Raw genomic sequence first — 26,188 nt, 5'->3', positions numbered from 1 at the left:
ATCATTACAGTTTCTTGTATTTACATAAAATTAGTCTGAACAGCCTCGATTCTGGTTCCATTCTTATTGAACTATCAAAACCATATTATGAAGAAAACAAGCACAAAAAACCCCCCAAAACAAAACAAAACCCCATATTAATTTAAATCGACCACTTAACTCTAACACATGATTAATATGGTAAGTTTATGGTTTAATATAATTTATATAGTTAGACATCTGGCAAAATTCAAGAAAGCAGAAAAATCTAATGTTATTTTTCTCCAACTTAACTTACCTTTGCCTCAAATTTTTCATCTACATCACTGGGAGGGAAAACAGGTAGGATTATTATACTGGGATATACAGATGGACGCTGATGGTTACCTGTGGCTGTGCTGACGGGATGCCGCTGTCCTGGTAAGGTGGTGGAGAAGAAGACCGCATCATGGAGGGATTCTCGCCGTTCCATCTCATAGAAGGATTTCTCATTTGCTTGTTGTAATCCATGGTGTAGCTGTGAAGATTCAAACAACTTCCTCCCCCCTAGTTCTTTACAGCTGTGCTGCCAGGCTGGGAGTGAAGAAAGATCAGCATCAGAAATTATCTTTATCTACAGGTTTATGATGGCAATTGGTAATGGAAATGACAGGGTTCTTGTGACTTTCACACCACAGGCAGAGCAATCTAATCTGATTTATCACATAACAGACTTAATAAGACAAGCAACCTCCAGACCTATTCATGAATTTTATCAGGGGAAATGAATCATTTTTAGATTGTTTTCATATGGCAAAAAGCCAAGGTTAGGAACACAATCCTTTGGTCTTAAAGAGGATAATATCATCCTAAAGACGTAACGCCAACTCAATCCTGCATACTGCACCTTTACCAGGCACTTTCCTCCTGTCCCTCCGCATCCAACTCTTGATCCTGTCACCTCTTTTACAAACTCCACAGCCTCACGACGCTCTTTCTTTGTCTCCTACTTAGCAGCAACAATGCTAAATCTCATACTACTTCTGTAAGTGTTGGAATGTTCAAATTAAAACAATCTAGAAAGCATTTAAAGCAGCACCATATCTGTGTAGCGAGGTTAGTTTGGCAGTCAGGATTTAAATAACTGAAGGCTTTACCAGGTTCTCTGATGTCCCTAATCAGTAATCAGTGTTTCAAAGGAAAGGTAAATGCAATTTTACTCCTTATTAGTGATGAAGAGATGAGGCTTTATGATTCTATGAACACTAGAAACATTGTGTTAAAAATTAGTTCACTGCTGAAAATGTCATTTATTTTGCCCGAGGGTGACACCTGCTGGCAGAGTGTTTCCTGTTATCGTATGTGAATTGATTGTTTTTCTAGAATTTTTTATTAATCTTAACACGACACTAAATCCTTTTAATAATGGAACCTCTCAATAAGCCTTTGTTTTATTTTTATTTCTTTTTTAAACAAGGACTTTGCTCCTCAGATTTTCACATGGAAACTCATTTTCCCACTTATTCGTGCAAAGTCACTGGTGACCTGAGTGAAGCTGACCCTCCACTTCTTCAAATCAGACAAAAATGGTGTCAGATGTTTGTGCTGCATTTGGGCTGCGTTTGTGCAGCAAAAATCTTTGTGCCGCTATCATTTTAAAGACATTAATAAATGTTTCCAGAGGTCATCAAAGGTCAACCAGCCCTTTGATGACCTCAAAGGGCTGGTTTGAGGTCATCACCTTATGATGACCTCAAACCAGCCCTCCACCTTCTGAAAATCTGACAAAATTGGTGTCAATCAAATCAACTGTGTTTGTGCTGCTTTGAAGATGTTAATGAAAGTTTAAAGGTCAAAAGGTCAACCAGACACCTCACTTTTGCAAAACCAAAAGGTTTTGTAAAACCAAAAAGTATTTTGGATGGATGGATGGATGGATGGATGGATGGATGGATGGATGGATGGATGGATGGATGGATGGATGGATGGATGGATGGATGGATGGATGGATGGATGGATGGATGGATGGATGGATGGATGGATGAATGGATTGGCAAATGCCTATTTCTCCATCTTTAATTTCCCATGTTGGTCTACAAATTAATCCTTGCAAAGAAAAACACAGAATTATCTGGGTACTTGTTTTATTTCTTCCAGACATTTTAAACATTTAATCATTTAAGAACAAATATAAATTAACACTCATAAAAAATAAAACATCTTCATTAACTTTAGCTAAACGTTAAGAGCAATGATAATCATTATTTACACAGAACTAAGCAGGTCACATCACATTATTGAAAAGATTAGCATTTTATGGAGAGTCATGCTTAATCAAAAATGCATTATGCTCAGTTAAAGTAAAGTCAACTCTAGTTTATTTCTATGGCTCACTTCAGCAACAAAGCATTGAGTGCTTTACACCATAAAATCAACCAATTAGGAAACAATTATAAATTGCACTTTGTCAAATGCCTCCATATAAATCAAGAATAATCATAGTCAAATATGCATCAACTATGTTAATCAGTGTTCCAGTTATTTATCAAAGGCAACTCTAAACAGGTGGGATTTTAGTCTTGATTTAAGGAACTCAGTGTTTCAGCATCTTTTCAGTTTACTGGAAGTTTGTTCTAGATTTGTGGTGCATAGAAGCTGAATGCTGCTTCTCCGTGTTTGGTTCTGGTTCTTGATTTAAAAATTAGCACAGTATTTCTTCTTGGTTTTAGTGAGAACAATAGCAGCAGTCATTAAAGTCACAAAAAGTTTTTTATAAATTCCACTATGGCTGAAATAATAGTAATAATAATAATACATTTGCATAATTCTAGTTTAAAAAAAAGATGATTGATTGCGATTGACTTTGGAGACTGAAGATAGATACAGATTAAAGTATTAAGTAGAAAAATCTTTAATTGGATAACTTTTATCTTCCAGTCAGATTTTAATGACCAGATGACTTACAGCCAGGGTGTCTGATGCAGACAGAGAAAAGCATGAGAAAAATTGTTCAATAGGCTACAAGAAACAGCCAGATAAGCAAAGAAATCGAGGTGACAATAACTGAAATCCCCATTCCCAGAGCGATGTGGTTCAGCATGAGGGCCCGTCTGCTGCTCAGTACTGCTGTCTGCCTGTCACCTCTGGTATTGGCGTCACGAGTCTGAGGGTTAGAGAAAACAAAGAAAACAAAACAGGACATGGTTATATCTACTCTCTAAAACCTTTTGATCCTGAGGACATGGACATGATGAGGCTTGGGCCCTGTTCAACATGGGATCCGGGTATTTAATGGCTCTGACAATCTGGATTACAGAAAATTATTCCTACCAAGTGATCTTAGACTTTACAACACATCTGAGTTTGTCATAACTTTGCCAAAATAATTTTAAGTAAAATTGTAATGGAAATTGTCATAAATTGGCATTTTTCTGTTCTTATTTGTGTTTAATGTTAAATTTTAATGGCCTTGATGTATTTCTGCATTTCCTACAGTAAAAATTTATTTTAACTTTGTGTGCAAATGTTGTGCTTAATGTGATTCTCCAAACACTGTTACAATAAACTATTGTGTTGCCTTCAGTAAGTTAGTTATAATGCAGGTAAACTTCAGCATGTTACTCAAGTGATAACTATGTCATGGTTAACAGCACATTGGAGCAGTGATAAAAATAAATCACAGGTGTGCGGTATTGGGGGGAAAAGTGATGATAATGCTAAGGGCCCTTGACCACAAGGGCCCCCCACAATTTTTTTGAATTTTTATTTTTTTTACAGAAATAGAAAGAAAATCGGGGCCCTGCCAATTACTGTTATTGTGTTTTTAAAAATTGTTTTTAGCAGTAAAAATTAAATGCTACCCCTCCCAGACCAAAAAGCACACATCCATATTTGCACTGAACACTCCCGTATCTGCATTAAATGCTTGATGTGCTTAGCGTGCTTGACGCTAAGCTGTTTTCAGCGGCAGTCAGTAGAAGACAAGAACGACTGTGGCAGTTACTATGCTGCCTAGAAAAATAATAAAGTCAAGTTTTAAAAAATAGATAAATAGAGAGAAAAAGACAAGAGTGTGTATTTGTAACACAGTTTTTCTCCAAGAGAGGTGAGTAGACTGTGTGAGATTATCAACCATTTAGCATAGTTAGCTTAGCTACAGACTACTGTTTGCCTCCATAGAATTTAATAAATTAAGGAAAAGAAATACCAAGATATTCATATATTTAACTTGTCCCTGTACCTCTTGCCACACTTAACAGGTGAGTCAGTCAGCAGCAGTTCTAATCCCTGATACCAGCATAAACCCCTTACCACCGCCCCAGTGAAAAGGTGAGCAACACTGTATCCAATGACAACCTAGTTAGCATCATTCCAGGGAATCCATAGGAATTTCTCTGTCTTTGCTCGTTTTATAATTACACAACAAAAACAATATATTTGTTGCTGACAGAAATTCAAACAATCTTTATATAATAATAATAATAATAATAATAATAATAATAATAATAATAATAATAATAATAATAATAATAATAAACAGTCTTGTCTGGACTGGAACCAGTCCAAACCTTAGCTTGCATTTACATTACAGAAATCTGTTACCATGTCCTTCCTGACCCGTCTTCTCCTGGGTGAAATTAAAGCTGCAGTGTAACGTTTATAAAAAATATATTTTTTTACATATTCGTTAAAACTGTAATTATGTTGTGAAAGTATGGCATGGGAGGTAAAATGTGAAAAATTTATTTCTTCTGCCTTCTCCCAGTGTTATCTAGAAACAACCAATCAGAAGCGGGAGGCGGGTTTAATCCTGTCAGTCACGATCTCAACTGGCTGCTCATCCTTCCTCCCCCTTGCTGTGGAGCTAGCATAGCATGTTGTGAATGCTCAGTCTAGCCAGCATAGCTAACAATGATGGAAGATAGACAGTTTTCCTGTAACAATAAGTTGTTTCTCTGCCCTTAGCACAGCAGTGAGTGAGATTGATTGACAGCGCTAAGACCCTCCTCCTAGTTCTAATTGGTTGTTTTTGGCTGGAACCTTGTACTACTTTAGCTAGCAATAGCAACTCAGGGAGGAGGTGGAGGAGATTAATCTTTTCACAGATTATCTGTCTCATAACAAAATGTCTCAACATGGTGACAGCTTTAACAAATGAAGAGAAAATTTATTTTTATTAAAGTTATATACTGCAGCTTGAATAAAAAGCAGCTACATATATTTTTTTTGAGAAGCCTGGATTACTTTATTTATATTTTGCATGTTGCCTATGACTGTTGCTCATGGGGACAGACCTTTCAGTAAGCTAAAACAAATGAAAAAAATGCAAGCAACCTATTTGCATACCACATGGACTATTGCATGTAAAGTTAACTATATTGTGCTAGTACCCAAAGAAAGCAAGGCAGTTGCAAGCCTTTAAAATTGTATGCCTTTTATGGGTCAAATAGACTCAAGAAATTGTAACAGCAGGGGGGCCCAATTTATTTTTTTGTCATTGGGTCCAAGATTCCTGGTGGCACCCCTACTGACACCTAATAAGAATGTTGACAAAATACGAGTTAAGATATACTTACTGCTAAGGAGTGGGTAAGGGCAAATATTCCCAGTGGGAAGAAGCAGCAGAGTATGGTGAAGATGGAGTAGCCAAAGTAGTCGCTAACTGGGCTTTCTTGCAGTAACACCACACTTGGTTGCGCTGGCCAATGAAGACAGTCTGCTGGATGTGGTGCTGATTCAGCTGCTGGTCAATACTTGTGACATACTGCTGTGAAAATCCATAACCCTGAAGGAAAGCAACATGAAATACATCTTAATGTCTTTAAGATGACTCTTCCCCAAAGAAGCAGAGGATGAAAGATTAAACCTTTCACGTGGTCTAATTCACCTTTGCCAGTTCGTTTCAGGTTTTATTTGTGTTGAACGTAAGAGTTAATCTCAGTTGTGTAAGGATTTGGTTTTTCAGTGTATTAACTTAAGTTTCGGTGTTCAGTTGAGTCTCTGTGTTGTCCCGTCTCCCCCTTGATTGATCGTGCCCTGTTTCCTTGATTACTCCCTTGTGTATTTAATCCCATCTGTGTCTGTGTTTCCTTGTTGGGTTCTTGTCGTCTATTGTCATTGTCTGTTCAGTTCTATCAGTGTCAGAGTCATTGCTGTTTGCTCCCCTGTGCTGCCTGGACTTTATTCCATCATTTCTCAACAACCTGGGTCCACCGAATCTGTCCTCACCTTCTACAACCTGCAACTCATGACAAGTGGTGCACATTTGAGGATCTTTAAGTCATACAATGGGAGTTGAATGGATGTTTTTTTTTATTTTTTTTAAAGGTCTGTAGTTTTACAACCTTTGTAAAGAATCAGAATTCAACATTTCTACATAACAGGTCAATGTGACGAGTGTCTTTGTTCTGAATCATTTTAATCCTATATATGAGACTGGAAACACGTGGCTAACTCACTGTTGGGTGTGTGAGCTGTTTATGTTGTTTTAGACTGAAGGGCTGCAGAAAAACTGTAAAATATATTTTTTGCAGCAGCAGTATGTTTGACTCCATACTCGGTGTAATAAAGCTTTTATGAGCTGAATGGATGAATAAATGAAATGACACAGACACTTATAACAGTGTGTGGCTAGCTATGTTCAATAAAAGTAGACTTTTATGTAACGCTCTATCCTTTGATCAATGACTTACAGCTGTGAGAAAATACCAGTGAGTGCTTTAGGACAAAAGCACTTTACAAAATACCATAAAAACGACGTGTTTGAAAGAATGAGATCTAAAACCCTTAGAGAAAATCTGAACTGTGGCTGCCTTTGTCGTTAAGAGGAAGTGAATGTTGTGGCTCAGACACAAGAGAAAAACTGTGTTAAAAACTGTAAAAATGTCATATGGATGTTGATCACTTAACACAAACTGATGAGAACTCTGGCCTAAACAAATATCCAATTTTACGGGATTTTAGTGTTTCAGGTTATGGAATTACGCTTAATGTTATTTTCTTGTGTTGCCTGTCCAGGTTCTGTTCTGGTTCAGTTCTCACTGAACTATCAAGGCAGAAAACAAGTAAAAAAGTTCAAGTTTAGCATGAATTTAAATTGCCTGCTTCATTAGACAATTTATGTGCTAACACAGTTCATACAGATTACATCATGGAATATTATATGAAGTAGATATTAAATAAAACATATTTCCGATTAAACCTAATTGTTATGAATTCAGCTGTAGAAAACCAAAGCAAATTACAGCAAAAACAATCTGGCAAAATGCAAGAAAACAGAAAAGTTGTTCACTTCATCTCTACTGTTATTTTTCTCCAGCTTGCCTGTGTCTCAAATCTGTTCACCTACATTGTGAGGAGAGAAAATGGGTCCAATTATCAGACTGTGGTTGGATGCTGGTGGTTACCTGAGGCTGTGCTGAGTACGGGGGGGGGGATCTGAGGAGCTGGCCTGGTAAGGTGGTGGAGCGGACGGCTGGTAGGTGGAAGGAGTTCCCATCGACTTGCTGTAATCCATGATGTAGCTGTAAGGAGTGTTGCAACTTTGTTCCCTCCTGGTTCTCTGCAACTGCGGTGCTGGTCTGTGAGCGTCGGGTCAGAAATTATCCTTATCTTCAGGTTTATGACGGCAGATAGATAATAGAAATGACAGGGTTCCTGTCATGACTTTCACACCAAAAAGCACAGCAGGATACACAGTGTATCACAAAAGTGAGTACACCCCTGACATTTCTGCAGATATTTAAGTACATCTTTTTATGGGACAACACTGACAAAATGACACTTTGACACAAAGAAAAGTAGTCTGTGTGCAGCTTAAATAGCATTGTAAATTTATTCTTTCCTCAACATAACTCCATATACACCTATTAATATAAACTACCGGCAATAAAAGCGAGTAGACCCCTAAATGTCCAAATTGAGCACTGCTTGTCATTTCCCCTCCAAAATGTCATGTGGCTAGTTAGTGTTACTAGGCCTGAGGTGTGCATATGCAGCAGGTGTGTTAGATTTTGTAGTACATCTCTCACATTCTCTCATACTGGTCACTGAAAGTTCCAACCTGGCACCTCATGGCAAAGAACTCTCTGAGGATCTTAAAAGATGAATTGTTGTGCTACATGAAGATGGTCAAGGAGGATTGTTGACACCCTGGAACTGAGCTGCAGCTCAGTGGCCAAGATCATATAGGAGGGTCCACTCAGAACAGACATCACGTTGGTCGTCCAAAGAAGCTGAGTGCGCGTGCTCAGCGTCACAACTAAATGCTGCCTTTGAAAGACAGGCACAGGGGTTCTGTCAGCATTGCTGCAGAGATTGAAGAGGTCGGGGGTCAGGCTGTCAGTGCTCAATTCATACGCCACTCATTACATCAAGATGGTCTGCATGTCTGTCACCCCAACAGACATGCCTCTTCTGAAGTCTGCACACAAGAAAGCCTGCAAACAGTTTGCTGAGGACATGTCAACAAAGGACATGGGTTACTGGAACCAGATCCTGTCGTCCGATGAGAGCAAGATTAATTTGTTTGGTTCAGATGGTGTAAAGCATGTGTGGCAGCTGTCAGGTGAGGGAAAGCATGTTGGTGGGAATGTCATGGTCTGGGGCTGCAGGACTGCAGCAGGTGTTGGGGAGTTACATTTCATGAACTCCAATATGTACTGTGAAATACTGAAGTTCCAACATGGCAATGACCACAAACATACCTCTAAGATGACCACTGCTTTACTGAAGAGGCTGAGGGTGAAGGTGATGGACTGAGCAAGCATGTCTCCAGACCTAAACCCAATAGAACGTCTTAGGGACGTCCTCAAACAGAAGGTGGAGGAGCGCATTTTCTGTAACACTTTATTTGATGGGGTGTACGTAAGACTGACATGACACTGTCATAAACGTGACATTACACCTGTCATGTTCATGAATGTTTACGTCTGTTTTCATCAAGTGTCATTCTGTAAATAATTACACTTTTAATGCAAAGTTGACAATTTTAATAGACCTTTAATACGAGTTTTAATGAAACGTTGCATTAAAAGTGCTGTTATTTACCAAACAATCCAAAGTTGACACTTTTAATGCAAGTTTTCAGGCGTTACGTCACGATGAACGTAGCTTCATGGAAACAGCTTCATAGAAAGTCTGTTTTGCATATATATCTCTTCTATCTATAGATAGTAGTGCGAACTATGTAGGACATTTCGCACAAAGAGTGAATTCACTAGATGTTGATTTATAAATTTGATCTGATAACTAATAAACAAATTGCTTGCATCCCATGGCAGACAAAATGCAAATGTTGAACTGCTGAACCTACAAGTCTGACTGTGAACCTGTGACTGTGATAATAAGTTGCTTTCATACAAGCGGATGTAGCAGAAGCAGTTCAGAAAGTGACCAATAAGCGAGGTTTATTGTGGACAACGATTCAGTTAGAAGTCTCGTGCCACAGTTACTGAAACAAATATAACCTGCTCTGGCAGATGCTATTTTATTCTTTTATTTTTTACTTCTTTTTTTTTTTTACAGAAGGAGGACAAATCTGCACAAACCGCCATTCCTACTTTGATTTTTTTGTTGTTATTGTACTTTCAGACATGCTGTGGTGTCTGTTGCTCATCGGTTTGATTGGTAAGTGGCTCATTTTGATCCCGTCTGGCACCAGGAAAAAAGAAAATCATGATGAAACAATTTTGCAGTCCTTCTCTTAGTTTTTTTCATGTATGTGAAAATTTTCCATTACTTTCCTCGAAGGTTATAGTTTAAACAATGAAAGGGGTGAATGACAAGTGCAGTTTGAGGATATTTCAAAATAAATGTTTTCACAGGGAGGCTGAGGGTGTCCCAGCAGACGACAGGTAGGACCAAATGTATTCACTTTTAGACATTATACTGTTTTAGACATTTTGAAGTTCTACAATCAAATTACCTCTTTTTCTTCCGTAGCTCAGTGTAACACTCAAATTGTAGATCTAACAAACTCCAAATCCTCCCAGTCTTCAACTTACTCTTCTGACGACTACAGCTCTGCCAAAGCCATCGATGGAAATCCGTCATCATGTTCAAACACTAAAGAATTGCCTGATTCCTGGTGGAGCGTTGATCTGCAGGGTGTTTACAACATTTCCTGCATCTCAATATACAACAAAATCGCTAACCATTCTAATATAGCTGGGGTGAAGATCTACATTGGGAACTTTCTACAGAACAGCGTCAACAACAAGCTGTAAGAACCTTAAATTGATTTATTTCGTATTTTCAGCTTTATGTTTATGCCAACATCACTCTAAATATAATTGCACACAGCTAAAGCCAGGATTATTCTCACATCACCATTCTCGACTTCTCCTCATTTTGTTTCAGGGTTTATGACATCACCAACTTCGAAGTTGGAATAAACAATCTCTACTCATTTGGTCCAGCGCTGGGGCGTTATGTCACCATCATGCCAAAAAACCCTTTAGTCCTCTGTGAAGTGAACATCACAGGAAATAAGATAGGTAATAATTAACATCTCCCTCCATAAATGAGGCTCGTTGGCTGAAATATGAGAAAAGATGGAGGTCCAACACCTCGACATGCATCAGTGTGAACATTAACTTAAGCATATCAAAGAAAGCTGAATGTTGGCAAACTCAACAATGTGAGGAGACTTAAAGCAAATTACCAACTTTTGTCAAATCAAAAGTGATGCTGTTGTATGTTCTGGACTGCGTGTAGGCTGGATTTAACCTGGAAAAGTTTGTATGAGTCTTATTTTCAATTCAATAAGGTGAATCAGATATTTTGCATTCAGGGACTCTTAATGTCCCGTTCAGACCTTTGAGTCAGCCTGTGAGTTTGTCACATTCAGATTAAAGTCTCTCATGTCACGCTGCAGGTTGTGTTGATGGACCCAGAGGCAGCAGGCAGAGGCGTTGAGCAGATTTTTGTGATTTAATGAAAAAAATGAAGGACAAAAAGAGCAAAAAACAGGAACAAGACTCATGTAATCAAAATGAGAAACCAACACAGAATAATGACACTAAAATCAAATAAAAAATCAAAACAACTTAAGATCCTCACATCTTATGTCATTTTCTGAAATGTGACGGCTAACCAGAGTAGACTCATATGAAAAACTAAAAAATGTTCCTCTGGTTGAACAACATATGTGTACTTTTTATTTTAAGTTGTGCCATTTTTTTTTTATTTGTATATTTGATCTTCTAGAATCCCCCTTTGAACTGTTTGACCAAAACAAGACCTGGGAAGAAGCTCTGTACTACTGCAGAGATAAACACAGAGATCTGGCCTCCATCTTGGATGAACAGATGCAGGCTTTTGCTGAGCTGGAGGCTGAGAAAGCCAACAGTCCCTTCATATGGATCGGCCTTCGCTACACCTGCACTCTGGACTTCTGGTTCTGGGTTGATGATAATGTTGTAGAGTTTAAACTCTGGGGTAGGGATGGATATAAAGAAGACTGTGACATGAGTGGAGCCATGGAGAAAAAAGGAGACCATCGCTGGTTCAGCAAGTCTGATGATGAAGAGTTTAATTTCATCTGTGCATTATAAGAAACCAACTATAATGTGCAGTGAGACAGGCTTTAGCAGCGGGTTTATTATGTTCTGGTAATCATAAATAAGACATTTACTCAATTACATTTAGATAACATGTTATGATCAGTCACTCAGTACTTGAGTAAATTTTTATCAAATAACTAAGCCTTTGAATGAATATTTTTACTTTAATAAGAATGTGTTGAAGTTCTTACGCTTACATCTTTACAACTTTTGGGTCCTCTGCCCACCTTTATATATTGCTAAAATGGCTATGTAATGTTTCTATGCTAACATCAAAGTCACCCTTATAAGTCAGAATTTCATGAAGAAACACTGGTATAATGTATGCTGTGACTTGCTGAATAAAGAAACATTTTATTTTGTCTTTATATGAATTCTGCTTTATTAATCCAGTTTCTTTTTTTCTTTTTCTTTCTTTGGAAAGACATGAGAACCTCTTGGGATTAGTAAAACAGTGATTTGAGCCCCCTCTGCAATAAAATGAGGTGGGTTTGGTAATTAAATGTGTTCTCCCATAAAAACTAGTAATAATTATGATAAACAAAATGACAAGATTGATATTAAATCAGTTATTTCATTTAAGTTGCACACCATTTTTAGCGTGTTATGGTACATATAAGTTATAAACTTATTTGCTCCCTCTTGTGGTCATTATGTGATCTGCAGAATCCAACATTGCATTAAGCTTTAGGGTTTAATTCATTTCTTGCCCGTCACACAAAGCATCACTGCACACTCACAGAATAAAGGTCCACTCCTACATGTGTTTTAACTGTTATTTTATAGAAACAGGACTCATTTAACAGTACAATCCACTACACTCCTCCATGAAACAAAACCTGGGGAAGGAACATCACTCACTTCACAGGTTTGACACAAAAACACAGACTGCAGGTTAGGTTGGTGACTAATATCTACATGAGTGTTCACCTCACACATACAGAATACATGACAGACGTGACGACAGACACAGCCTGCAGGGAGCTTTATCATCATTTTTGGTGGTATGTTTGCATTATTATCGATGCCACTTTCATTTCAGTCAGCCAACACAAGCTGAATTGTGAAATGTTTGCTCTCTTTTTGGAAAATTACACAAACTTTTTTGCAGTCTCTCAGTCAATCCCAGACCAACAGGTTCCCAAATACACAAGAGTTCAGCTGAGTGAAATGAAAGCGACGTAGTTTCATGCACAATGTATCTGAATGTAACAGGCTGCAGGTCAGTAGTTCAGTTGTCAGGCAGAAGGCCTCACACCTAATATCCGGTGCATGCCGACAGCTCTCTGTGGATTTCTGTAAATAACAGCAAAAGCCTGTGCTTGGTCTTATAAATCCCGCTGCTGCTGCTCTGTGGTTTCTATTGGCCGGACATTTGAGAAGTCGGTGTGTTTAGGTTGTTGTCTAGCAGTCGCAGGCACGACCTGTAAGCACAACACGGAAAGAGAAGTCAGAGACCAGAGACTTTTCCCCCCCGTTTGTAATCTTCACCTAAAAATTCATCAACATTGACTCTAAAATGAGACAATTTACAAGAAGGAACAAATATGTAAATAAGACAAAGCTGGTGATAACAGGCAGGGAGGGGGACAGAGACAGAGCAGGTATACGTAAGTGGAAAACATGGTTGCAGTGAATCCCTGCAGGTGCTGAGAAGAAATGCTTACAGATCGTTCCATGTGAGTCTGTGCTGTATTTTGTTTACGTCAAAGCTGCAATAATTTCATGGCTTACCAAACTTGTCTTCATAAGATATGCTGTGTAGCCTGTTGGTCGGGTCGGCTTAAACTCATCAAGCACAGGTAGCAATAAGCTATCTGCATTTTGTTTTACAATACATGTACAGTTATATGAATATATAAATATCTGGAAGATCCATTTTTATAACTCTACATTCTACTTGATAGTTGGTAAAGCTGTTATCAGGGATAGTTTCCCTCTAGTTTAGGAGATTTTAACTTTTTAAAGCAAATCGAAAACAAAATGTTGTGGGACATGACGCTATTTTAGCAGCTATTGAAGATCAACACTTTTACAAGAACCAGTAAGTTTTGTGGCTGTTTTCTCAGCTGACCCATTTATAAATGTGAAAGTGTTACTGGTCACCAACATTTCGCTTTTTCAGTCTGTTGGTAAGATATGCTAAGATAGAGGGAGTTTGTCTAACTAGCTGTACAAGTTTTCCAACACTCAAGAATATTTTTGGTTTTCTAAAATATATTGCATCGTCATCATCATGTTTACCGACTGACTTATATTTTGTTAATTTAATGCAAGGATAACCCCCTTAAGATGTATCATTTCATTTTTTGAGGGAGCCTTAATAGACATAGATAAAATCAATAATATTACAAATCATAATTATAAGGAAATCCAACACTTAACACTAAAAAAAACCCAAACAATTTACTCTTACTGTATGTTTGAGAAGAAAACAAACAGTGAATATGTCTGGATCACGTAATACATTCTTAATTGTAGATTTATATGATGAAAATATATTTATCACGACCGGCCAGTTTTATTTTTTACTCTATTAGACTTGTGAAAGTTTTTAAAAATCTGTTGGAATATTTGTTGTCAAAACTAATAAATAAAAATCCCTGTAATGTTGCAATTGGTGAGATGTGCAACTAGTTATTAAATCGCTTATTTAACTGAAACAGAAGATATTTTATGACCTTTGTAAATAAGATCTAAAATCTGTGAACACATTGCATAAAACAGAGTTATGCACAATCAGGCAGACTGCCCTCCAACGGGTTCACTGCTGAGTCTTTTTATAGCTGCTGCAGCACAAGTGTGGTGACCTCCAGCAGCTCCAGTCCGCTCCCTGCGCCCCTCCTCCACCTGACGGACGCCCGGCGTCCCACCACCTGTTGAACAGCGAGATCCGAGGCATCTCGGGCCAGCGCCGACAGCATGGCTGTGTGTGTGTGTTTGTGTGTTTCCGACAAAACAGATGGATGGAATAAATTCAGCTTTTAACCAGAAAAATTTAACTAACATGGAAACGGAACTCTGAATATCTAAGACACTATTACGCCTTTTGCATCCGCTAATAATCCATCAATAGTCCTCCTAATTTTGTAAATCTGATACATTATATTCCATGAAAAATATCTGTTTTATCTGACAGACAATTTTAAATAAAATATGTTTTCTTTGCAATATTTGTTTTAGCTTTAGTCAATTCATATACAATGATCGGCATCCGTAACACAGAAGGTTAAATATTTTTAAATAAATAATATTTAACTGCGATGTAATCTGGAGGGCAGATTGTAGAAGAATCACATTTTTTCATTGAAAAAAAACATCCTATGTTAAATATTTTAAAATATAAAATCAGTAGAGCTATAGCTAATGACTCTCTTGCCTATTTGTACTATATGCTGCACTGGAAATAAGTATTTAATCCCCAAAGAAAAGTTTTGCAAAACTGTATTACATTAAAGATAATAACTCATTTGCATGTCATTGCGTGAAAATATATTAGATCCCATCCAGCTCAATAAATATTGAGTAAATAAATATGGAGGATAATATATTCAGTACAAAAATCCTGTCTTTTATACACAGTCTAGAAGATGTCTAAAGTTATATTGATGTAAAAGAGGTAAATAAGGGGAATTACAGCTCTGAGGATTACTTACGGTTTTATTTTTGGACATATTGATATTAATCTGTTGGCTGATAGGTAACTAATTGCAGATTAGTGTAAATTAGAGTACCTTGGTCGTTGAGCATCTGCTGAGCATTGCTTCCTGTCCTCCTTCTGAAAAGAGAGCAGAGCTTCAGCGTTTCCACTCTAGTTTCACACAGATCTATATGTGTGCTTTTAAAAGCTTCACCTCTTGTTCTGGTTGAACTTGCACCTGCAGTGGCCACCTTAAAGAGAAAAGATGCTCATTTTTTACGATGGCTGTATCTCTGAGCAATATCACATGTTTACCACGATGTGTGTGTGTGTGTGTATAGTGTGTATCTTACTGAGCAGGATAGTGATGCCAATGAGACAGAGGACAGCAGCCAAGATGAGGCCTCCAACCCGCAGCCTGTGGTAGTCTGCACAAACAAATGCCGCTCATCATTAAACAGTAAGCTACAATAAATATTAGCAAAGGAGCCCAACTGGATAAACTAATTTCCCCAAACATCTTGGTTCAAATACTAAGAGCTAATGTTACTAATTTAACTTTTGTTATTGCAGTTGTGATAGGACAGTGAATTACCAAATGTAAACGCTTCTTCTCCGTCTGTTGGAGTAGAAAAGAAGAAAGGTCAGAGAGAGGATGCACAGCAACATTAATAAGTGACCCAATGTAAACAGTGTGATGAGCAAACATGGTGGCCTCGTTCTGAGCCTTTCAAAGGTCACAGTAGTAACACATTTGTTGTCCTGAACTAATATAAAACCTGACGTGAGGGCAAAAAAATGTTTTAAAAACATTACTGTAGTTCGTGGCCTCTGCGTTGACAGACACCAGGGACAAAACTGTAAAAAAAAAAAAAAGAAGAGAGAGATACACATCAGTGAAGTGAACCACAGCCTCAAACCTCTCACGCGATTTCACAAACAGGAAAAGAACAGCACAGGAAATGCAAACCTCTGCAGGATCAGTGCTTCAGCTGACATTTAATGTTGGTGTAAATATGGTTCAATTAAGGCAGGTTCTTACAAAGATTCTTCAATAACAAAATGAAAATAATCTGCATAATCACAAGCAGTACATTTTAGGTTCTCTTTAAACAGTAAATATTTAATTAAAACTTTACGGTTCAGAGTAGAGAGCACAGATGTGCCCTCATTACTGTTTGTGCTGTTTTTAGTACAGTCCTGGCACCACTGTGAAAAGAGGTAAAGTAAGGTCTAGGGGTTGCACCGATTGCAGCTTTCTGACCAATCGCCGATAACCGATTTTTCAGACGTCTGATCTGGCAAATCAGATTTTGGCCAATACCAATTTGTTTTGACTGAAATTTTGCTAAATATAGCAAGAAAGTCACTGAGTTGACAAATGTTGGGTAACTATTGTTAACTGAAAATGTCCAGACATGACCTGGTGGGCCGGTCTGTCAGTCAAACCTCCAGTGGAGCAAAATAGGACAGTGGTTGATTTTTAGACCTTTGCCAAGGTAAATAAGATTGGTTAATTAGACTGGTTTCATATGTAAATCACATTATATTGCTTCTTAATGTCACACTAAAAAAATATGAGAAATCCAACCATTAATTTGACTTCTTCAGTGAGAAGAAAGATTCACATTACTAAATATTTCTAAGGTTTCTAACAAAAACTGTCCTATAAATCCTATAAAGTAAATCAAACTAAATCTTTCTTGTGAGTTCGTCCGAGGCTAAAGAAACATTTATTTATATGAATCTATGACATCCCGTTTCCCCAGCTGTAAATATGACAATTAGAAAAGTCTTTGCTGCTCTTCAAAATACTTCAGTAAATTGGATGCGTCTTGATGTTCATAGTTGCACAAATGGAAACATAAAAACAGCGAGGAGTAGTAACTCATGCTTTAAAAAATACATTTAAAAAAAATATCTATTTTTCAAAGACAGTTTAAACGACTCAGCAGAAATCAAGATATTCAGTTTTACTTACAGGTCATATACACCAAAGTGAGGATCTTTGACATCTTGATTCTGTTTAGATCTGAAACAGACAAAAGGTACAATAGGTTAAATATGATGCAACGCAAACTCTTGATCTCTGTCAGGTTCTGTTAGAAAATATAAATAAAAGCCGGAGAAACTGAGTGGAAATGATGATTTGTTTGACAATCTAGGCAGAAAATCAACTTGAAGCTCATGTTCCCATGAATTTGCTGCTTCAAACATGAATGCAGGGTCGCCAAAATGTTTACATTTTAAATGTCATGTGTCGCGTTTGTGACGTTAAAAACTCTTTGTTGTGCCGTGGGCCTAGTAGCAGAACGAGTCAGAAACACCAGGCGACCCGAACCTCTGAGGAATAAACATTCGCTCGCAAGCAAAGAAATCCAATTATTTCACATGGGCTGAAAATTGGGGTGATTTTCATGGCCACAAAGGGATGAAGGCCTTAAATATCTCGTGGTAACTGCATTACAAGGTTCCCATGTTAAAGCTTCAGAACTGTAATCTTCTTTGCTCCTGCTTCAGTGCAGCTGTCCATCAGATTGCTATTATCCGGCCCTCAGGCTTTTAAAGCTTTTCTTGCTCTGAAGTGATGTATTAATCCTGTTTTCTGCAGAGCATCGGCATAAAAATGTTGATATTCTATTAAAAGAGCACTCAGTCTGTGCAAACGTTCTCAGATCTAGCTCCTGACGATAATAAATCAATGTAACAGGAATAAAATGCTGTGGAGAACTAATACGCCTTGAGCTAGTTTTCATTTTGCTACTTTCTACGCCTGAATGTCAATGACCCATTATGACACAAAGATATGTTTTGATCTAGGTGGTTATTATCCTGCTAGCTGCTGAACTTCCACCTCAGTGTCAAATCTTTTGAAGGCTCCATCAGGTTTTCCTCCACGATTTTCCTACATTTAGCTTCATCTATCTTGAAATTAACTCTAGTTAGCTGAAGAAAAGCGGCATCATCATTTTTTTTAGGGTTATCAGGTTGAAAATGGGTTAAAAAGAAAGCACAGCAAGCCTTACAGATTTTATATCTACAAAAACTTTGAAAACCATGTAAGAAAAAAAGAGAAAAAAAAGGGATCTGAACATTTTTGCAGGGCATTTTAAATCTTCCTTTATTAACTCATTTCCTGGCGCTTTATTTAGATTCCACGCGTCATCCGAGCGGATCAGCTCCCATGTTGTTAGTTGCTGCGATGGTTGCCATGTTGGGGAAGATGCACCATGTGAATGGTGCGCTGACACACCTCAGTCTGACAGTGATTTTCCACTTACTGCACTTTTCCGCTTTGGGTGCATCACAGGGAAGAGCATACTCGAGCGGGACCAGATTCACACACAGTCACATGTGAGAGAGGTCTGTGAAAATGCAACACTTACAGCGGCAGAAAGTCTGCTCTATAGAACCAACCTAATAATCCCCAAGATACCCCAAGATACTGTCTCATTACTTTAGCTAAATGAATTTGTCAAGGTTTGTAGGTGTAAAACAAACCAAAGCTGAGTCTGATGGGATCAAAATAAAGGCCGTTATTAAAGTGGTATCTCTTCCCGCTTGGCTGCCGGTTGGAGTTTGACAGCAGGGAGGGGGAGAAAGAAAAACAACAGGATGAGCGCTTCTCTCCTGGTGCCTCCCCACAGCAACCCCAGGCGACGCCGGGGGAATGCAGAGGATGGGAAGCTGGCCGGCGACCAGCAGAGAAAGACAGAGCAGGGAGAGACGTGCAAGAGACGAAAGACGAAGAGCGATGAAGAGCACGCAGCAGGGAAAGCGGAGAGGAGCCTGAGGAGCCGCTCCCTCCTCACCTCCACCAGCACGATCATATTCTACAGCAAATGTTTGTATAAGGTGGAGCATGGGAGGAAAGTGCTGGAGGCTTTGTGTTCAAGCAAAGATAAAAGTCCAGCAACTTGCTGGGAAAGTAGAGTGCAGTCAGTACGTGTCATGAAGCAGCTGTTTGAAGAGAAAAGAGCCATGCTGTCGCACAAGGTACTTAAACTAAAGCCGCCAGATGAATGTCTTAGACTGTACAAACAGGTTCACCACAAGAATGGACCACAAGGTGCTAAAAGCAGTCTTCAGCAGGAAGACATAACTGTGATACTTATAATAAACAATGCAATGACAAAACTGATCTAAGACTCTTTTTCCGTCTTGTCCATCATTACAAAGCTACCTTTATGTAGAATTTGAATCCAAGGCATGTCAAATATTGCTCCACCAAATATTGCATTCAAGAAGTACTTTACAATTGCAATATTACAAATAAAGACTTGGAAGGATTTAAATTTCCAAGAGAAATCATAGATAAAGACCTTCTGGAATCAAGTCTACAATATGGTTATTTGAAAACCAAAGCAGATGACATGTTTGTCATAAACCTGCAGCCGTCCAAGGAAAGAACTTTTAAGCCTTGAGGCAAATTCTTACCACCATGTTTGCTCCAACGTACACAACTGAAGGAACATTGTGTGAGATTAATGTTGTCACCGGTACCGGTTCTGTCCAGGGTGTGCCTGCCAGGCATTCTGGCACCATTAGCTTCCAATCTTGCGACTTATTTATGAATCTTGTGAAATCACAGCTGATGGGGAGGATTGTTTTACTCCCAGGCCTGAATTCCCCCTGCGCAGCGACGACTCCAGCAGCGCCTGTTGCAGCAATAAAGACTGTTCTGTTCTGGCTTTGTCATGCCACTAAGCCAATCTCTGACTGGGTTTTGTTTTCAGCTCTCACTGCAGTACTTTCCCCCTTTTTTCCTGTTTCTCTCTTTCCTGCTTCACATATCTCTTTCACTACTTTTTTTGTTGCCAAATCTAAAAGCTGAAAGAATTGCCTGTTTGTTTAAAGCCACTATTACCCACTGCTTTTCTTCCTTGGATGAGCTTCTGTCCCCTCCCTTTGGCTCTACACTCTGTTTAAACTTGTTCTTTACTTGTACCCTGTTCTTAAAAGACACTTGTCCACATCCCTGCACTTTTGCCATTTTCCCCCTTCCCTCCCTCTCTTCAGCCTTTTCAACCCATTTATCCATTACATTACTAAGTCCCAGTGGCAGGGCTTCTAGGGTTTCTGCTCTTGAGCCCATAATCAGTTTCTGCAGTCCAGCCTCTCTTCTTCTCCTCTCCAACATCAGTGAAGTTGCACAAACCATCCAGGCGTAACTCACCTATACAATCTGCAAGCAAAACTGGTATGTTTACGCTAAAATAAACAAACCCGTCTCGCCCCTGAAGACCAGACATGCAGAAACTTGTGGAAGATTTGCTAACTAGCATAGTCTACTTAGCTGTTGTTTCTCCTAAGGCTGCAGTTGATCGTGTTATTACATTTAACTAGATTATCTTCACTGCTGTCGCTGGTCATACGGGTCCTGCATTGATTTTCTAGAACTGCTTTAAATAAGGATAAGGATTAAGTGCATTGTGGGTAAGATAATTGTAAACTAGTTTAGAAAAAACAGTTGATTCAGCTGATGAATTACATCAGTAGGCGGTTAAATAACTCAAAATAAGTGATTGAAATGTTTCACAATGTCTCAAGTCGATCACCATTTTCCATCTCAGAACTGGGATTAAAAACACAGTCGGTGTAATGTTTCCAGATTCTTTTGAAACAGCAGAGTCAGGATAAAGTTATTAACTAATACTTTAAATCGCCAAAGTTTCTGTAAATATTATAATGCAGAAAATAAAGTGGAACATTGTTATTGATCTTGATCTTGTTGTTGCTTGTAGTTGTAGACGACAGACCTGATCACTTGGATTGCACCCACACTAATGGGTAGCAATAAAACAGCCTGGCCAGAACAGACTGTGGACGTCCACAGCTGCTGTGACTTGGGGGCCGAAGTGGTTATGAAATGGGAGAAGGAATAGATTAAAAAAAAAAAGTCAACACGAGAGTGTGAAATGGGAGCACGGATTGGCGAAATGGCAAACTGACTCAGAGCGGTGAAAACCTCCCTGTTGGCGTCCCCCATCACACGCAGTCGGTGTGCTAATGAAACGTCTGACAGCATGTGTGTCCAGCTTGGAAGTACTTTTCCAACGTGTTGAACTCACAGACACGTGTGTTTGTGTTCCTGCACTACAAAGGCAGCTGTCTATTTTCAGGGGCGTTTTTTTATGCCTAAATTAGCATCAGTGCATTCCAGTGTGCAACACATCCTCAGGGAGCGCACATATGCAGGGGAAGGTTTTTGTTGTAGCCTGAACACACCGACGACGGCTGAGTCCGCTTCCATTTCTTTGAGGATTAAGTTCCCATTAATCGTTGGAAAGAGAGAAGAGTCAGGAATTAAGGATTTTAAAGTGGAAACGGATAACCTTAAAGTCTTGTCAACTTGTCCGCTAGATACCGGCTAAGGAATACTGACCAAGGATGAGCTCCAACAAATGGAGCAACTTCTGTCATGGCTGACATAAAAAAAAAAACGCAACAGAGACAGGAAGGAAAAAGCCAGACTCAGTGGAGGTGGTGCGTTAAAGGATAAAGTGAAACAAGAAAAGGAAAAGCTCATTTAAAAGGAAGTAAAGAGTGAACAGGAGAAGGATAGTAGGAGAGAGGAATTTAGACCTCAGGGAAGGAGAGAGGCAGGAAGATGAGGGAGAGCGAGGTTGAGAAACCGAGGAAAGGAGGAGGGACACAGGCAGAAAGCACGAGGGAGTGCAGCATACTCCAACCATGAGTCACACATGGAAACCACATGCGCTAACAACAGACTTTATGTGCCTCGCTCTGCCGCCACACTCACAGGACGAAGGGATGGAGTCCATTTCTATAATTTCATTCAACCAGACTTCAGTTGAAAATCATGCTCGGTCTAAGATCTGAATCAATAGTTACAGAATTAAAAGCATTATCCGTGAACGTTTATGGCTGCTAAATCTGTAAGGATTAGCTGTGGTTCATCAGAGCAGAGCTTTACAGCTCTGAGGTCAAACGGTGAAAGCAGTGAAGGTCACGGCCATGATACTGATATAAAATCAATGCCTCCTCGTCGGGGTTTCTAAATTTGTGTTTGTGAGCTCACAAAATGTCGCGTGAAGAGGTGAGGAGGGAGCGGGTGCCTCTGAGCGCTCTCTGTTCCTCTCCTCCAAAGCCAAAGTGTTTCTCTCATTTTCTCCCGTCGTTTTTGCTGTGATCACGAGAGGCGAGGTGAAGACGGAGAGCTAAGTCTGTCTCATCTGTGAAAGAATAAATAACTCTATCACCACATTCTGGATCCCGAACTCTTTCCTGCTGTTATTGGAAAGAGCTATAAACCTAACTTGTTCTGACGCACGTTTAGGAGCAAGAATTTAATTTCTGGCTCAAATTTGCTGACTTGCTTTGCGATTCTTTCTTTACAAATGCAAAGTTTGTAGCATGGCTCAAGGATTGGAACTGGCAATGTAAATATCATTTCATCCCACCTGACAACTATAAGCAACACTAATTTCCCTCTGACTACCACTGATTCAGAAGGAACGTGTCGATATGCAGACGACACCCTGATCTAAATCCTTCATCAACATTCGCCAGAGGAACTGCTAAGAGTTTTCCGTCACTACAGCTTCACCAACGGTTTCTGTCCCCTTGTCCTTTTCTCAGGCTGTCCTTGTGATACTTGGCAAACACGAGTCACCATTGCTCTTATCAGCTGGCCTTCTTTCTCTCACACACTCGCAAACACACCACACTCCACTATAAGCTTGAGAAACCAAGCTACAGGTTGGCTACAAGGAGAGCTTCATCAGGTTTAGGAACAAAATGTTTCCAAATGGATCTAATCATTTGAAATCACATTTATTTTATTTTTATACAGTTGTTAATACATTTGGATTGAAATAAGTGTACATTTAGCACTTCTAGTTAGACTTTTTGTGAAATCAAACTAACGATATGTACAGTATAGTTTGTCACTTACAGGAAAACCAAAATTGTAACCAAATTCTTGATTTAAAGGCTTTTGTTTTTACTGTGTACAAAGTGTGAATGAATATGAAATAAAACTGGAGGGAAAATGTGGTGAAGACAAAAAGATTTGGATCCAGTTATAGACGATCAATGACTTGTTATCTTGAGGCGTCCATCCTGTTTTAGGTGGAAATCAAAGCCAACCTCTGGCTCAAAGTCTTTGTGAATTTGACAAACTTTGGGGTTGAACGACTACATGTTTTTTAAGGTCGGCTACATCATGATAATAATCGAGTCGATGTGGACTAGTCGCGGTGACGTCACAGTGACGTAAGCGCAACATGCTTCACAACTACTTGGAGGCTTTATCAGCTATTTTCACGGCAAATATTGCCGTGAAAATAGCTTTTACTAAGTCTATTATGCAGAATTAAAAGAGCAATAAACAGATCATTCTTCGTGAGCAGCGGAGAAAAGTTCGTTGCACAAAGTCGGGTCTGACTTTTTTTTTTCCAGGCTGGTGCTGATGATCTCTGGATAGCTACTCGCATAGGAGTCAAATTATCACACTGACCACAATGGTGCTTTTGGAACATCACAAACCAAACTTATTATGAACGGATCCCGTTTGGTTACAGTTGAATTCAACGAAAAAACCTGCTGCTTTTCCGCCCGATGCGCAGCAGGAAGCTCCGTGGACTCAGCAGCGAGCGGCTCTCTGAACCGACATGCAGACGGCGGCTGAGATCACCTCTATCAGATCCTCAGGATGAAATTTGGACTTAGTTTCCAGATGTTGTCAAACCATATTTTTGTAAGAGCGTAACGCTGCCAGGTTAGAAGCTTCAATATGCAGGGTGACGCTGATCAGTTGGGAGTAGTTGAGGGATAAAAAAAGCCTGACATCATTTCGCGTTGTCGCACATTACTGCGCTAGTCTTTTTTTTTTTTTTTTAAGGATTTTTTCGTTTCGTTTCATTTTTATACAATTTGAGCTTTCTGACAAACTCACCTAGTCCATCTTTTTTCATTTCCTTGGAAAAATCAGTTTTGTCACGTGATTGCGACTAGACGACTGGCCCAGAAAAAAGTCATTGCAGAGAAAAGAATCAACTAGTCGACTAATTGGTGCAACCCCGATGAATACTCCTGAATCTTTGTCTTTAAACGATTGCAGAAGTTTATGCTGTTCAAACTCGTTTTCATTGACAAGTATGTAAACTGTGAAATATAGAAAATATAAACCCACTGTAGATTCCTCGCAACAAGTTTTGAACTTCTGAAACTTCTACTTTATTAGTGAAAACTGAGCAACAAAAGGCACCATTAAGAAGGAGATGGGGTCACCCGGTCGCTATTCATACATGGACCGCCACTGCTCACTCGCGTAGGTAAGTGCGCGCGTGCGGTCACTTGTACTGGCTGCCTCGATAGAAACTATAAACAGGACTGAAGGTAAAAATGTTGCTTTAACTAGATTTCACTTTTAATCATGGGTCTACAGACTGTAGCACGAAATGTAGCGGTAATTTTTTTTTCTCTGAAGTCTTTGTTGCCGTTTTAACAACCGACAAAATGACTTAATGTGATTTTTTTTGTGTGTGTTTCATCAAGTTTTTGGGAGAAATTTTCGCGCACGCAAGTTATCTAAAAAAAAAAAAAAGTCGCAACACGCCTTTTCTCGTTTCAAGTTTCCCAAAAAATGGACTTAATTGTCCATTTGTCAGAGGAAAGAAACAACACGAACAACGTAAAGAGACTAAAGGGTCATTTTTGGTGAAAACTTACCCTGAAACTCGTTAAATTCAGCCGCAGAAAGCGAGCGGATATCTATGCGTGACTCTGAAGCAGCGTCCTCGCTCCACTGTGCGTGCCCACACCCAGCCTTCAACACGTCCCTCTGACACTCAACAGGTTGGCTTTTCGTTTAAAAAAAAGAAAAAGGAGGAGAAAGGGGTGGGGGAGCCGTGTTCAAAGCGCTGCTACAGCTTTGTTAAAGAGCTTCTGATCCCGGGTCGGTTTCCGCTGACTTCAGAACGAGCGACCGGACACGAGTGGGTGGGTAAGCTGATCCAGAGTCTGCTCACAGGAAAACGTCGGATATAAGAAGCGCTAAGTCGAGCAGAGTTTAGCTATTCACGTTTAAATGCTTAAAAATAAAGACATAATGATCAGATCTGCATTGAACACACACTGACACATCTGCTAACTTTTACAACAGAGATCTTTATTAGAATTTCTATATGCATTTAGGTTGGTGATATTTATTTCCCAAATTCTTTAAATACTTAGACAATATAACTACATGTATCTATTACTGATCAGATATCACCTTTTGCAATTGACACCGTTTTATAAAGCTTACAATTAGCCTGCATGAATGCGACATTGCAGTAATGTCTATGAAAGAAAAAATAATGCTGTCTAATCAATCTATATTTACAGACAGTGGAAATAGTTATTAAATAGACATGTAAGGACATATTTGGACAAAATAAAGTTTCATGTTGGGGGGGAAAATGTCACAGGATATTTAGATTCAACAAGTTTAAACCATCACAGAAGGCTAATTATTGACGGTGTTTCAAAAATATAAATTTGGGGTTTCTGGTTGCTGTTTTTTTATGCCTGTCCAGGTTATGCCTAATCTTCTGAGCTGATGTGCTTCTTCTTCTTAATGTTCCACCATTGTCTCTCCACCAGCCAGCCTCCTCCCAGCTCCTCTTCGTGAACCGGTTTGTCAGGAGCAAGATCAGATATCACCTTCATTATCCCTTTTTTGACTGGGTAAAGAAGGAGAAGGGAGTGGCAGCAGTTAGCAAGGAAGCTTGCAAAGAAAGAGCCAGCATGGACAGCAAATTTAATTTCAGACAAAGTCACGAGTTGTAGAAATGTCTCACCTGGATCTGAAGTGGCAGTTTTTATCTAGGACAGAAAATTTGTTCTTTAAATGATTTGCAGATATCTGGACAGTTTGGATCAAGAGGAAAAGCTGAAAATGTATGTATATTTTTTGTTTTTGGATAACTTACAGACAAGAAGGAAGACTGATCCAATGATCAGCAAGCCGGCAAAGACGAGGCCTCCAATCCTTAGCCTTTCATAGTCTGTCAGATAA

The 26,188-nt window shown here is 39.1% G+C and overlaps 2 protein-coding genes across 2 annotated transcripts; one reads left to right on the top strand and one right to left on the bottom strand.

Moving 5' to 3' along the window:
- Window positions 1-8,994: 8,994 nt before the first annotated feature.
- LOC103478299 (uncharacterized) lies at window positions 8,995-11,632 on the top strand. Its single transcript, XM_008432039.3, has 5 exons — window positions 8,995-9,585; window positions 9,783-9,812; window positions 9,901-10,180; window positions 10,318-10,454; window positions 11,167-11,632. Exons 1-5 carry the CDS (start codon window positions 9,438-9,440, stop codon window positions 11,511-11,513), a joined length of 942 nt encoding a protein of 313 aa, XP_008430261.2. The 5' UTR covers window positions 8,995-9,437; the 3' UTR covers window positions 11,514-11,632.
- Window positions 11,633-12,284: 652 nt separating this feature from the next.
- LOC103478300 (phospholemman-like) lies at window positions 12,285-25,015 on the bottom strand. Its single transcript, XM_008432040.2, has 8 exons — window positions 24,859-25,015; window positions 17,144-17,194; window positions 15,979-16,020; window positions 15,758-15,781; window positions 15,516-15,590; window positions 15,377-15,413; window positions 15,257-15,300; window positions 12,285-12,946 (listed from the first exon to the last, which is right to left on the bottom strand). Exons 2-8 carry the CDS (start codon window positions 17,175-17,177, stop codon window positions 12,927-12,929), a joined length of 276 nt encoding a protein of 91 aa, XP_008430262.1. The 5' UTR covers window positions 17,178-17,194; window positions 24,859-25,015; the 3' UTR covers window positions 12,285-12,926.
- Between the last annotated feature and the right edge of the window lie 1,173 nt (window positions 25,016-26,188).

The sequence above is a fragment of the Poecilia reticulata genome, chromosome 16, assembly GCF_904066995.2.
Source record: "Poecilia reticulata chromosome 16, P_reticulata-male-v2, whole genome shotgun sequence".
In the NCBI taxonomy this organism is placed as follows: domain Eukaryota; kingdom Metazoa; phylum Chordata; class Actinopteri; order Cyprinodontiformes; family Poeciliidae; genus Poecilia; species Poecilia reticulata.
This window is presented reverse-complemented; position numbering and strand designations above follow the sequence as displayed.

What these genes read in the sequence shown, in the direction of transcription:
- LOC103478300 (XM_008432040.2), bottom strand. Translation starts at nt 17,177, where the DNA reads ATGTCAAAGATCCTCACTTTGGTGTATATGACCT. An exon ending in AGAAGAAGCGTTTACATTTG is followed by an intron (nt 15,591 to 15,757) that starts GTAATTCACTGT and finishes TTGTTTGTGCAG; the next exon opens with ACTACCACAGGCTGCGGGTT. An exon ending in AAGTTCAACCAGAACAAGAG is followed by an intron (nt 15,301 to 15,376) that starts GTGAAGCTTTTA and finishes CTCTCTTTTCAG; the next exon opens with AAGGAGGACAGGAAGCAATG.
- LOC103478299 (XM_008432039.3), top strand. Translation starts at nt 9,438, where the DNA reads ATGCTATTTTATTCTTTTATTTTTTACTTCTTTTTTTTTTTTACAGAA. An exon ending in GTTGCTCATCGGTTTGATTG is followed by an intron (nt 9,586 to 9,782) that starts GTAAGTGGCTCA and finishes ATGTTTTCACAG; the next exon opens with GGAGGCTGAGGGTGTCCCAG. An exon ending in GGTGTCCCAGCAGACGACAG is followed by an intron (nt 9,813 to 9,900) that starts GTAGGACCAAAT and finishes TTTCTTCCGTAG; the next exon opens with CTCAGTGTAACACTCAAATT.